The sequence below is a fragment of the Eptesicus fuscus genome, chromosome 5 (genome assembly GCF_027574615.1).
Source record: "Eptesicus fuscus isolate TK198812 chromosome 5, DD_ASM_mEF_20220401, whole genome shotgun sequence".
NCBI lineage: Eukaryota > Metazoa > Chordata > Mammalia > Chiroptera > Vespertilionidae > Eptesicus > Eptesicus fuscus.
The window spans coordinates 72,421,640-72,435,803 of NC_072477.1; the positions used below are offsets into that span (position 1 = coordinate 72,421,640).

A 14,164-nucleotide genomic window follows, 5' to 3' on the forward strand; every position below is an offset into this window, starting at 1 on the left:
CAAGGTTCCTGTAGCTGAAAAGCATTAGTCACAGACAAACAGCAAATCAGATTACAGCTCTGGAGAACCATACTCTGCCTCTTCCAGCAACCCTGCCAGCTCACACATTATAGAGGGCCAACCACCTGCTTCCTGAGGAATTTGTAATCTACCTTCTCCATTAGTTCCCCAAAGGGTCTCTTACTTTACGCCGGTGCCCCCCTTCATTCATTCCACTGCATTCACCTTTCATTTCGAAAAGATTCGTTAACGATAAGAGTGTAAGGGTTCCCTTTAAAGGCGCAACCAAAAAGAAAAGCCTTCAGCATTACATTTTATAACAAAACAAAAACTCAAATTCTGAGAGTCTCCTGAATTAGAACTAAAAGCCATTGCAGCAGGAGACCCATTCCTGGGTGCCTGGCCTGTTTTCACATTACCTGCTTCAGTGTACTTCAATCCCACTTTTTCTTCTGTGTCCTTTGTCTTTGGGGGTGGCCAGACAGCTTGGAGTCTGCCAGGAGTCCTATCGTCCTGCTCAGTGGGGCTGTGCTCAGGCTGTTTAAAAAGTGGGCAAATAAAATAATGTTAAACGAAATATGGCTAAAGCTAATTATTCCCCCAAATCAACATGTTAGCTCTAACATTAATAAAATAATGGCCAGTTGCACATTGCATTCAATGATCCTTTCCCAGACATCTAAAGTGATCAGTGGGAGTGAAAATTAAAAAAAAAAACAAAAAACAACTCAAGGCTATGGGGATGTAATTAATGTACAGCATGGTAACTATAGTCAATAGAGTTGTAGTTTAAATTTGGAAGTTATTAAGAAGGTAAATTTTAAATATTCTCATCACATAAAAAGAAATTTGTAATTCTGCATGGGGATAGAAGGTAAAGAGCCTTACATACTGTGCTAATTGTTTCACAATACATACAAATGTCAAATCATGTTGTATGCCGGAAACTAATATAATGTTGTATGTTCATTATACTTCAATAAAAAAAACACACACACACCTCAAGGCCAAGTATTACACAATGCTTGATAGATAATTTTTATCATGTAACTATCTTGTAAAAAAAAAATCACAAATACACTTTCAGCTGAAGATATAGATACAAATGTACTCCAATCAAGTACACGTATAGGAATGTTTACAAGTGTATCCCAAACAACTCCATGGTTATTTATGATATAATGACTACTTTTCCACTTTCCATCAACATAAGCTGTAGGCCAAGATACACTTCTCAAGCAGCCTACATTGCTATTTCAATCTTCTTTTTCTTTCCTACTAAAAAAAATAATAGTGAAGTGTCCTTCAAGCTATTTTTATCCATTGATTTTTGTAACTATGCAAGTGTTACATTGGGTTTAGTTTTTAACTAAACCCCAAAATAATTCTACCAAACTCTTTTTAATTTTTAACATTTTAACTGATGAACTATATAAGAGGAAATAATTGTATTCTGAGTTGATATAACCCAAGACATTCTATTTGTTGTCCTTATGAATCTCTAAGTTCTATTGGACAGGTAGTCTATAAATTACCAAATTAATTTTCTTTGAGTAACAGCTTTTACTAATTAGATAGTCACCATACACTAACTTCACTTAATCTTCACAACCACCATATAGGTTGAGGGTTAGCACTTTCTTTTTTTTTTTTTTCTTTTCTCCTCCTGAGGAGATTGAGGCTCAGAGGTGATCAGGGTCACCCAGACAGTAAAGGGCATTATCAGAATTAAAATCCAGGTCTCATTTTAAATCAAGTGCTCAATCAGGATGCCTTGTAACCAACACAGAACATTTCAATTACATCACAAACAAGTATTCCGCCGAGTGGCAGACATATAAAGGAAAAATACTTTTCAGCGAGGTATATAATTAAGTGGTGAGGAAACCTGGGCTGTTGTTTCCATATTGCATCGCATCCTCATGCTGCTCAGTTTTATAAGAACATTTACTATTAATGTTTAAACTCCGAGTGACAGCTTCCCTTTCCCACCAGCACATAATTACACACACGTCTCTTATACCAACCCATAAAAATATAAGGAAGAAAACGCTGCTGCCCTACTCCTTACAAGGACAATTTCAATCATCATCATCATTCACCTAAAAGACAGTCACTAATAATAGGTGACCGGAATTCACTTTGACAGGAAACCTCAAAAGAAATACAGCAGCATCACATTGTATGGCAAAATGGAAAACCCAATTCTACGTACGCTTTTGGAATCAGAGGGGCCGTCCGCTGGCCTTGCCTTGGACCGTTCAAACACCGCTCTTAGGGACTCCTTCTCATGCCTCATCTTGCGCTTGAGAGCTTCCAGCTCAGAGGTGTCAGCTGTGGTCCCCTTTTTGGGGGGACGGATGAACAAGGCTTTGAAGGCCTCCAGGGCGGTTTCTGGTGGCTTCGGTTTGACCTCTCCACCCTGGGTTTGTGCCTCTCCTGGGCCACCCTGGCTCTCCTGGGCAGCGCTGCAGCCCATCTCTCCTCCCCTGGGCAGCTCAGGGTCTTCTGCCTTCACTTCGGCCCTGGGCATGTCGATGCTGAGGAGCTGGGAGAGCTGCTCCAGGAGAGTGGGAGTGGCCTTCGGGTCACTGGCTTTCTCCCCAGTCTTCACTGGCGGCGGCGCTGTCTGCGGCCCTGTCTGTGCGAGGGACTTCTGAACGGGCTGGGTCAATTTGAGCAGAGCCAGGTCCCCATCCTTTGGTTTAATTTCGGTGATGGTCTCCCCACCCTCGGCGGGAGCCCCCTTCTTCAGCACGCGGAGCCCACTAAAGAAAGCTGGCAGCTGGAATGACTTCTCTCCAGGGGCTTCTTTTTTAGCAGAGGTGTTCTCGGTGACCCCAGCGCTCAAGGTCTGGTCTGTCCCCACAGGTAGAACTTGGGAACCTTCTTCCCCAGCCTGCCCTTGACTGGGGCTGTGCTCCGTCTGAAGACCACCATCACCAGGTTCCGGTTTGCTACACGTCTCAGGGGGGGCCCCCTGAGGACCTTCCTCCCCGGGCTCTGCAGCATCCCTCTCCCCGGCGGCAGTGTCCTCCCTGCAATCTCCTGGCTTTTCTTGGGGCTCCTCAGATGGCTCGGATAAAACAACGCTTGGGGACTTTGGGCCATTGGTGTTGCTTCCCTCTTCTGGCTCCTGGCCACCATCATCAGAGTCCGAATCACTGGTGGTGGTCACGAGGGTCCCGCGAACCAAGATGGCATCGTCTCTGCCCACACTCAGAGCCGTGAGTGGAAGAAGCTCTTGACCCGGGAGAGAAGTCCCTGCCTCTGCTTTTCTCTGACTTCCCTCCGACTCCCTCTCTGTCTCCTCCCTCGCAGTCTTCCCATCATCTCCTCCGAGGCCCAGGCCGGGTGCAACCTGAGCCCCTGCCTCCTGCTCATCAGAGCCCTTGCAGGGACCATCCAGCGGACGCGTGGGATCCACCACTAAGGCGTGGAATGCCTGCAGCACCACATCTCCCTCCTCGGGCTTCCCAGATTCCAGTTTACTCGCAAACCCAAAGAGGGATTTCATAGAGAACTTGCTCAGGATCGACTGAGCCATTTCGGGTCCGGCTGCAGACTTGTCTGGTTGCGGGGCATCGCTGCCATTCACAGGGTCACCAACGTCCTCCATGCCTCACAGCCGTGCCCTCGATGGAAGTCCTGACTGCTGTTACCTTCCCCTGCTCTCAGTTTATCCACTCCATCAGCTCTTAACTTACAGGACAGGAGCAACAGGACCCGGCAGCCAGCTCCTCGGCCGCCCGGCAGCACACTTGGTTTCTTTCAGGTCGGTCACTGTGCTCCCCTTCCGGTCTGTGCGGCCACGGTGCGCCCCGGGCAACTGTAAAAAGTCCGCGGAGCTCTGTGCCCAGAAGCCGCCTGGGCTGCGCACCTTACTACTCACGGGCTGGGAGGCTGCTCCTCTGGGACTTCCGTATTTATTTCCGTGGACAAAAGGCTTTTTGTCGTAAGGAAAGTCAGCCGGCCCCAGTCATCCCAGCCCAGGACCTCACCACAGCTCCGCCCCAGTGCCTGTCTTTCTCCTGGTTGCTTTCAACTTCCTCATTGGTGAGCAAGTGAGGCTCCAGAAAGTGCTGAGCCGGCAAGCTGCTCCTGACAGCCCTCCACCACCCCAGCGGCCCAAGACATTCAAAAGTGAATCAGCAGAAAATGACTGAAATACTTTTTTTACGGGCCCTACTTTGCCATCTAAATTATGGTCAGAAGCCTGTGTCATCCAGGCCAAAAAACACACACAAAAAACTAGCAGTGCACACAGATCAACAGCCACTCACAAAGCCCAACGCAAAGAAATAAAAGTAAAGAAAGAACTAGATCATCTCAAAATCCCTGGAACTCAAAAGCAGTTAATTTACTGCCCTTGAAGCTTTTTTTTTTTTTTTTTTAAGTGCTTTCTTCCGCTTCCCTGCAGGTTTCATCTGGAATGCAGATTTTAGCTGCGGAGGCCAGAGAAGGAAAACCAACGCGACTGGTTTCAGATTACTGCTGTTTTAGCTCTGCCCTGGTGTCTCAGTGTTCCACAAACAGGTACTTAGACAAGCACGCCCACCACACCCAGTGTCCACCAGCCTCAGGGTGGCAGAGTAAACAGCCCCAGCCCGGCAGGAATGGTTACTCTCCACACTCCCTGCCAACCTCAGGCTTCTTCAGCAGCTCTGACTTCCTGGCTCTCTCCGGAATCCTGACGGCTAAAGGGCACCTCTCTCTGCTTCAGTGATCCAACCAACTAAAGGAAGCCTGGCATGGTGCATGGTAACACACAACCTGCCTTGTTAGGCAAAGCAATTCACAAAGTCCCCCGAGGAGCCACATTCCTCTAAGGGGCAAAACATCTGAAGGGTCTCTACCAGTCAGGTCTCTATCAAAGACTCAATTTGCCTAAAACAGAAACAGGACAGACAAAACAACCGCCCGACATCAGCTCAAAGTAGTTCCCAATACTCTGATTATATGCTGGGAACCTGGCAACTGAGGTCGTGGAGAAACTGCAGCCCTGTTTCCCAGCTGCATAGTTGCCCCTTGGGACCGCTTCCTGTCGTACCTGAAGCTCTCAGTGTTTCTCTTTCAAATCCTGTCCAGTCAGCAGGCATTGAGTAAGCACCTGGGATAGGCAAGGCACCGTGCTGGATCAGGAGAGTCAAGCTAGCTTAATAGTTACCATCCCTCAAAAGTAATCACCGGCTCTCTTTGAGCCCAAGTGTTAAACACAAACAGCAATTTATTCTGCAAAATAGTTGTTGCCACAAGCCAAAGGACAGTCTTGCCTCTCCTGTAGCAGGGGATGGCTGTGGGTCCCACACTGATAACTTGTATCATGTTCCCCAATAAATATGAACACTAAGAAATTCTGATTGCAATAGCACTCTAGCAATGTGTTCAAAAGGAACCCTTGCACAAAGAGGGTACATATTGTATGCCATCAATCCTTACAGGAAAGGTAAGATAGCACTTCCTAATCCTAGATTTGACTGTGTCTAAATGGATACTTTCCTGTTTGCTAGTGATCCTAGTATATTTTGGGATTATTAACTAGGGCACATGCAATAATAATAGTAAAAAAAAAAAAAGTCCACCACACATGCAGAAATATTCATTGGTGCCATTTAAGTCTCAGAACCAGATTCCTGTCCAGAGAAAATACACATTGATCAAATCAGACTTCTGCTTCAAGGCTGAGGGAAGAAAGGAATCATCACACCTGCCCATAAGATCAGTCTTCCAATATACGGGTGAGGGGAGGAGACATGGCACATACTTGGTATTTTCCCTCTTTAACAGAGAAGGCTCCATTTTCTCAGACATAACTAATAACTGATTTTCAGAATACATTTCAAGAACCCTCAGCAGATTTGGCAAAATGGGACATAAGCTGGAGAGGCTTGCTGACCTTTCTATGCTACAGCGTGGAGCAAAATTATAAAGTTTCAGAATCCTCTCAATACCCACAATGCCAATACATCATTGGGGGGCAGGGGGAAAGCCATGGGTCTCAGGAGATGATGTGAACCCAGCCCCTCAAGGTGGGTAAGGTGTTATTAGGTTCATTTTAAAAGTGAAGCAGCCATGGCCAAGAGAACATAACTACCCCAGGTTGCACAGCTAATGAGTGGAGAATAGTCATCATATCTAACAGTTATTAGGTGTTTACTATGTGCCAAGCACTGCTCTACATTAACTGACTGATACACATAACTATGAGGTCGGTTTTAGTCTCTTTTTCCTATTTGGAAGCACAGCAGGATAAAGTGGTTTTCCCAAGTTCATAGCATCGGTGAGCGGTGAAATGAGAACCTGAGTCCAGACCATCAGGCTCCAGAATCCACACTCTTAATCACTCTTCTAAAACCTTGACTTCCACCTCCTGCCAAAATAGGATGCCACACACCTGAATTGTGAGATATGAAGGCATATTGGCTTATGTGGTTGGTGGTCTCAGTAGGATGCGTAACGTACTTTACCCTCTGAGATGACACAGAACACTGACTTCGCAAAAAACTTAATGAGAATGGCCTTTCCCCCGCCCCCCTTGCTATAATTTAGAGGGGAAAAATCTAGAGATGCTGCTTAGAAAAACCAAGCAAAAATTCCTAGCTGGCCCTGGCCGATGTTGCTTAGTTGGTTGAGCATTGTCCCATGCACCAAAAGATTGCTAGTTCAATTCCCAGTCAGGGCACATGCCTGGGCTGCAGGCTCAATCCCTAGTGGGAGGCTTGCAGGAGGCAGCCAATCAATGTTTTTCTTTCCCTCTCCTTTCTCTCTAAAATTAATAAAAACATTTTTTTAAATTCCTTTTTAAAAATATATATTTTTATTGATTTCAGACAGGAAGGGAGAGGGAGAGAGAGATAGATACATCAATAATAAGAGAGAATCATTGATTGGTTGCCTCCTGCACGCCCCTTACTGGGGATGGAGCCCACAACCTGGGCATGTGTCCTTGACCAGAATCAAACCTGGGACCCTTCAGTCTGCAGGCTGATGCTTTATCCACTGAGCCAAACCAGCTAGGGCCCTAGTTGGCTTTTCTGCTGCTCACAATCAAGACATTGAATCCTCTGGACTAAAACACATCAAGAGGCTTTCCAGCTTGCTCCTATAAGTCCCCTTCTTTCAAGAAGCATGACTCCTGCCCTAGCTGGTTTGGCTCAGTGGATAGAGGGGTCCCGGGTTTGATTCCAGTTAAGGGCACATACTTCGGTTGCAGGTTCCCTGGCCCTGGTCAGGGTGTGTGCAGGAGGCAACCAATCAATATGTCTCTCTCACATCAGTGTTTCTTTCTGTCTCTCACTCTCTCTAAAAGTCAATGGAAAAATATCCTCAGGTGAGGATTAACAAAGAAGGAGGAGGAGAAGCATGATGCCTATCACAAAGATGTATTCACCCAAAAATAATTATTAAGCGCTGACTATGTACAAAGCTCTGGGGATATAAAGGTGAAGAAACTCCAGCCTTCCACAGTCATGAAATGTGTAGTTTAATGGGGGAAATCAGCCAAGAAAGAGGTGATTCTATCCATAGACTGTAACCAAGTGCTTTATACCCCAGATCCAGTCTGAACAGCAATAGGTGGGCCTAAAACAATTTTGAATGAAAGCAAGCCCTGACTGTCTAAATATGAAGCTGAGTAAGAAAGAGCAGCATGGTAGTTCAAATAGATCTCTGAATATTGACTGTCTTGCAGGCCACTGGTCCTCATGACCATGAAAAATATTACTACTTCTCGGCATTTAGGGAATTGAAATTCATTTCAGACTATAATGTTCAAATGAGCAACCTACAAATTTGATCTTAGTTGGTTTGAAAAATGATTCCATTTACTGCTATAACATTTGCAGGAGAGAAAAAATCACTTCTCTTGGACATTATTTATTTCAGTGTCTTACTCCGCTGTAAATACTTAATAAGCAACTAAAAACTACCCCAAACCAGGGACAGTCAATTCTGTCACATTTACAACCTCACCTGATTGTCTGTTGTTCCAATCTCAAGACACTTAAGCTCTTTAATAGCTACACTTGAGCAGAAAACCAAATAAAAATGATCTACCTTAGGCAACTAAGATAAAACAGGCATGATAAATAATTAGGTAGCATTTGGCCCGCATGATGTTCTTTCAACTATTTGTTAAAAAACTATCAGTACCCAGCTACTTGAAAATGGAACATAGTACATATTTGTGTGGAGAATTTACTACCAGTAAATTTTCCATGTTTCTCTCATCTCACTATCCTCTCAAATTGAGGCTTCAGCCAATTGTACCTCATGGCAATAAAGAACATCAGTCCAACTTGGTAAGATAAACCTTAAAAAAGTGATTACAACAACAAAAAAGGCACATCACCTCCTCAGAGCAGTAGAACCAAGCTCCTTGATTCTCACAAGATTAATCAGCATTAAAAATTAAAAGAAACAACAATAAAAACACAAAAAAAACAATAAAAAATAACACACCTATATGCCGAAGTTGGATGTTGCCTAAAAAGAAAATTTCCTAGAACCACTTCCCCTTACTCTGTGTGACCTTTGCCCATATCATTCAGTTTAGATAATTCCTTCCCACATTCTCATAAAACCCCAAAAGGCAAGGGAAAAGTAAAGCAAACAAGATTACATTTCACAGCATTAGGCTACTTAATTCTCATGTTTCTCTTTATCCAATTTATTTCAAATTCTGGGCCTGAATTGAATGACTAATTGCTTCCAGCTTCCTAAAGTGCTTCAACCAGGTTCATGTGAGGCTTGCTAGAGACAGCAAGTAGAAAGTGGAATTTACATTAGTTAGAGTAAGTAAAAGAGAAGAAACTATATCTGTGGGGAAAAAAAGTTTGAGCAATAGATTGGGAAAAGTAAGTAAACTATAAATAAGGTCTGAGTGGGGTAATGGATGGAGGAGGGTTTTTGGGGTTCAGGAGGTATGTTTTAACTTACCAAATGAAGTTGAGATCTGAGGAAATTATGACATCACAAGTACTGATACTCCAAAGACATTTGTTACATGAGTCAGAGGCCACATGGAAGGAGTAGGTTATGAAAGAATGTTGGTAGAATCTAATTGTTGGGAGGCTGAATGGGACTTTAGAAATATTAGAAACCAATTAGCTTAACCTTATTTTAAAGAGGAAGTCAAGAGAAGCTAAATAACTGATACCAGTTCACACTGCTCAAGCACAGCAGCAAGATGGAAACGGGGGTCCTGACCCCTGTTCACCCCACATCACATCCCCTGCTCCTGCCTTGGCATGTGTGACTTTACCTTCTTCCAGATCAGCAACCTCCTTATTCTCATTCTCCACATCTTCAAAATGAAATTATGAGGCCAAATGAAAGACAAAGCCAGAGACCTCCATAAGCTTCCCTTCTATTTTAGTTCTAGTGTAGCACTTCCCCTGCCAACTAACACAACACTTAATGCAGCCCCTCTGCATCAGCCTATCAGAAGCTGGCAACTGTTTTTACTAATTAGTTAAAAAAGAAAACAGGCCCAGCTGGCGTGGCTCACTGGTTGAGTGTCGACCAATGAACCAGGAGGTCATGGTTCAATTCCCGGTCTGGTCACATGTCCGGGTTGTGGGCTCGATCCCCAGTGTGGGGCGTGCAGGAGGCAGCAGATCAGTGATTCTCTCTCATCATTGATGTTTCCATCTCTCCCTCCCTCTCTCTTCCTCTCTGAAATAAAAAATATATTTAAAAAAAGAAAGAAAGCAGGCTGCACTTGCACTTGCCTACTGCAAGAACAAGTTGCGGTGATTAAGGCCTTTTTCTATTGAGCAGTATCAAGGATTGTGTGGAAATGTGTTGAATGTAGGTAACAAACTAGAAGACTCTTAAAGGGAAAAGAAGCTGTGGTGAAGCTAAAAGAAAGAAGAGAGCAGTGGAATGTGATCTTTCAAGGATCAAGGAACAAGGGCTGTTGCAGATTTAAGAAACTTTCCCTTAGTCCTGGGCTTACATCCTACTCTGCTCCTTCAGGAAGCTTTACTTTCAATAACTTATATAAGCTCCCTCCTCAGCTTCCTTGCCTGGAAACTGGGAATAAGAAAAATACTTACTTTATGGGCTATTAAGAGCATTAAATAAATTAATACCTGTTTGACACCCTCATCAATGCCTGACACCTAGTAAATACTGTATGATACATTTTCATAGGAAAGAAACCACTTTTTTAGGAATATCAACCAGCATAAAAAAATTTTTTTAACTCTGTCAATATGAAACAGGTATTTACTGACAGCGAGAACCTGAAGGTGCCCCTCCCCTATATGTGCACTTGGGCAGAAGGGCCATTTGGTCTGAACAGGATTGTTCACTATAGAAAGGCCTACTAAATATGCCTCCCCACGCCACATGTGTGCCACGAGTGAACCGAGTTCCAAAGAAAATTCTTTTAAGGGATCCCTTGGGGTGTTTCAGGGCAAATGCTCTCTGGATTGTTTTTTTCCATCATCTGAAAAAAGTAATTAGATTAAAGTTTTCCCAGGTCACCACTGTAGAAGGTGACAGAGTTCACCCTGTTCTTTATTACTTTTCCTGTGCTCCACGATGATTTTTAAACCAACTCAATCAATTCAAGGAGGAAAAAATCCATAAATTTGGATTCTCTCAAGAAAATCCTTGCCCTAGCCAGTTTGGCTCAGTGGAAAGAGCATCAGTCTGTGGACTGAAGGGTCTCGTGTTTGATCCCAGTTAAGGGCACATGCCCCGGTTGAGGGCTCGATCCCCAGTGTGGGGCGAGCAGGAGGTAACTTATCAATGATTCTTTCTCATTGATGTTTCTATTTCTCACTTCCTCTCTGAAATCAATATATATTTTAAAAAATCCTTTTCTCAAGAGCCTATTGATAGACACTGATGATGATACTGCATATGCAGTCCCTTAGCACTGTTATGCTGATGAACAAAAAATGTAAGAGGGAAAAGGAAAGGCTGGGACTTACTTGTGAAGCTGGAGAGAAGGGGAAAAGGGGGCATTCTTTAAAGTACAGAATATCCTGGGACAAGTTTTTGAAGGATTTTGAGCTTTTCCAAAATGAATAATATGATGTCCTGTGTGGATAATCACTGCAGAAGCCATGAAGTCCATGCAGAAAGCATTTCATTGTGGCTGAAGTTGATCATGATAAAAGTTTTAGATGAAGGTCTGGATTCTAATAAACCATACATACCTATTGCTGCCCATATGCTCCTGCTTCCCAAGTCATAAAACTAGACAGCCATTGGCTGTGCTGTTACTGGGTATCTTTTTCTTTTCCTCCCTTAAGTTTTTAAAGTAAAAGTTATTTTGAGACTAATACTTCAAACAAACAACAAAGTTCCAGGTATCATTCTTTTCCCTTTTCTTTTCTTTCAGGCATCATTTTTTAATTACTTTTTAAATGTAAAGGAGGCAATATAAAAATTAGTAAATGTGAGGATTTACCTAAAATAAAATGAAGGTAGATAAGAAGAGCACACATAATGGGAAAGGAGGGAGAGAACTAGCATTTTTTTAGAGTGTCATTCTTGTCCTAAGTAGGTACCATTCTAGATTCTTTAGGCAAGTTTTCTTGTACCTTAACCCCCTCATAACTCTAGGAGAAAGGTATCAGTGATCTCATTTTATAGATTAGCAATGTCCAGTGCAAGTCTCTGCAGTAATGGAAATGTTCTATATCTGTGTCATCAATACAATAAATATTAGCCACAGGTGGCCTTTGGGTACTTAAAATGTGGCTAGTGTGACTGAGGTACTGAATTTTTAATTTAATTTAATTTGAATTAATAGCCATGTGTAGCTAGTGTTTGGAAATTGCTGGAGATGTTAATACGGAGGTGCTGATTCTAAAGCTTCATCCTTTTCATTACAATAAGTCAAAGAACTATGGTATTTTAAAACAGTTCTCTTTCATTTTGAAACATCAGAATGGGGGCCGAATAAATCACCTGGTTACCAAAACCAAATGGCTACTGAAGTTAGAAGGAATTTGCAGAGAATAGAAAGGACACAAAGATTATGAGTCCTGATTCGATCAGTAATGATTCCTTGAGTTAATACTCACATGAGTTAGTCATTTTAAGAGAAAAAAAAAAAGGAAACAAATGTAAATTCATTAAAATCACAAAGGAGAAAGTAACCTAGGCATTGCCACAACTATGAGTCTATTCTTGAACACAGCTGAGGAGAGAATAGAAAAAAAGTAGAGGAGGAGGCAAGAGCTATGGCTTTGAAGTAGAATATGTGTTCAACAAGAGATATTATTCACTGTGTTACTTAGACAAGTTACTTAATGTCTATGAGGGAGTGTCTACATGTATAAAATAGAAAACATAATTAACTCAGAAGGATTGCATTAGGAATTAAAAGTGCTAATAGTCCTAACGCAGTGCCTTCTTGATTCACCACAGATTCAGCGGGTAGTTGCAGGAATCATCGGGTGGGAGAGAGGCATCACACTCCCACAGTTCTGAAATATATCCACTATTGCCTCCACTTTGTACACCACTTTAATTTGGTATTTAAACAAAACAAGTGCATATAGCACTGCTGTTATTTTCAACACTTTAAAAAGTATCATGAAATATTTTGAAGAAATGTTCTAACAGTTCCTAGAATCAAGGTCACTTACTTTCTACAGCTGGAGAGGAAAGGTTATAATGTTCATGCACAGAACATTTATGTAGCAGTGGCAGTTCGGGCCCTAAAAACTGAAACCTTGTGTTAACATAGACATGCTCTAACCTTCTCTAGGCAAAGGCTACCACACTTCAAATTCTAGATAGGTCACGTGGGATTGTGATTTTAACCACAAATTACCATCTTTATCCTGGAGAGAGAAGAAAGAAAGTGCTTTTCAGAAATACATACATGGAACATAAATGATATATGTAGAAAGACCAGGGTTTAAAAAGACCATATGAAGTTTATAGCACCCCAAGTCCAATAAATGCACACAGCACTGCAGTTTTTTAAAACAAAACAGAGAGGCTGAAAAAATTGAACTCTTTGAAGAGGGGGCAAAAAAGCAATTATTTTGATTTTAGAGAAACCAAATAAGATATTTCACCTGCAACTCATTTAAATAAAATTCCTAGATAAATTTCTCAACAGTTTTATAAAATTCAGCTCTATTCTGTGTGCTCTTAGGCTCTGAAAGCATAATACAAAGTTTGCTCTATGTAAACTCCCAAGAGTCCAAACTTTACATGAGCAGCTAATACATTTCACGTCAGAATAGACAAAGAGAGCATCAGCACACTAAATGTTATCAAGGTCAAAGAAAAGAGAATGTCAGAGTTCCATTACCCACTAAGGCTGTTCAATGATTAAGCCAAACTTACTGTTCCTTTTGTTTTACAGAGAAATCTGAAATGCTGCTAGATTTGAGAGGACAGGTGGGTGCTAAGGGAGGCAAGGGAAATGGCATAAGAACTGAACTTTATGATTGCCTACATTTTCCATTTAATTTAATGTGATAACAACCTTCCACACCAATTTCAAAATTGGTACTAATTTGAGAAAACTGGGTAAATTTCATGGGGTTTAGAAGTGAAACTAGATTACTTTTTATCAATTGTTTTATCATGACTTAAAGTGATGAGGAGTTTGTAAGGTAAAAAAGGGAATTCTCCAAATTGATCATTAATTAATCACTTCCCACTGTTATTTTTCCCTGTATCATTTCTTGATCATTTATCATACAGCCAATAGACACTTGATCTCTGTCTTTTGTTGTTAATCCTCACCCAAGGATATGTGTCCACTGATTTTGAGAGAGAGTGGAAGGAAGGGGGAGAGAAAGTGAGAGAAAAAAACATCAGTACATCAATTGGTAGCCTCCTGCAGGGCCTGGGATCAAACCTGCAATCTAGGTACGTGTGCCCTTGACCAGAATCAAACCTTGGACCCTCCAGTCCACAAGCCGGTGCTCTATCCACTGAGCCAAACTGGCTAGGGTGACCTCTTTCTTCCTTTCTCTGTCTTTCTCATTCTGTCTTTCACGCGTATGTACTCATATACAAAATAGCACACCCCTTCAGAAAACAAGCTACTTTGCTATTTCTGAATTCACTTGCACATACAAGCCTCATTGTCATGAATATCCTAATGTTTTGGGTAAGTCTATCTGTGGCCTTTAAGGTGGAGGCTCTCATTGGCTTCCATAAAAACAAGACAAGGAGG

The 14,164-nt window shown here is 42.3% G+C and overlaps 1 protein-coding gene across 3 annotated transcripts in view; it reads right to left on the bottom strand.

Annotated features, from left to right (window-relative positions):
* The window catches only part of FMN1 (formin 1), a 402,801-nt gene that overhangs the window by 284,276 nt on the left and 104,361 nt on the right, over window positions 1-14,164 (bottom strand). The window contains exons 1-2 of one of the 3 annotated variants that reach the window (XM_008142958.3): window positions 2,216-4,040; window positions 420-537 (exon numbers count right to left, since the gene is read on the bottom strand). The exons of 1 other annotated variant lie outside the window; for it this stretch is intronic. In XM_008142958.3, coding sequence (XP_008141180.2) covers window positions 420-537; window positions 2,216-3,619 — 1,522 coding nt within the window. In that variant the 5' untranslated portion in view covers window positions 3,620-4,040. Of the gene's footprint in view, window positions 1-419; window positions 538-2,215; window positions 4,041-14,164 lie in introns of those variants that run through there. One more of the 3 variants, XM_008142957.3, reaches the window with a different exon arrangement.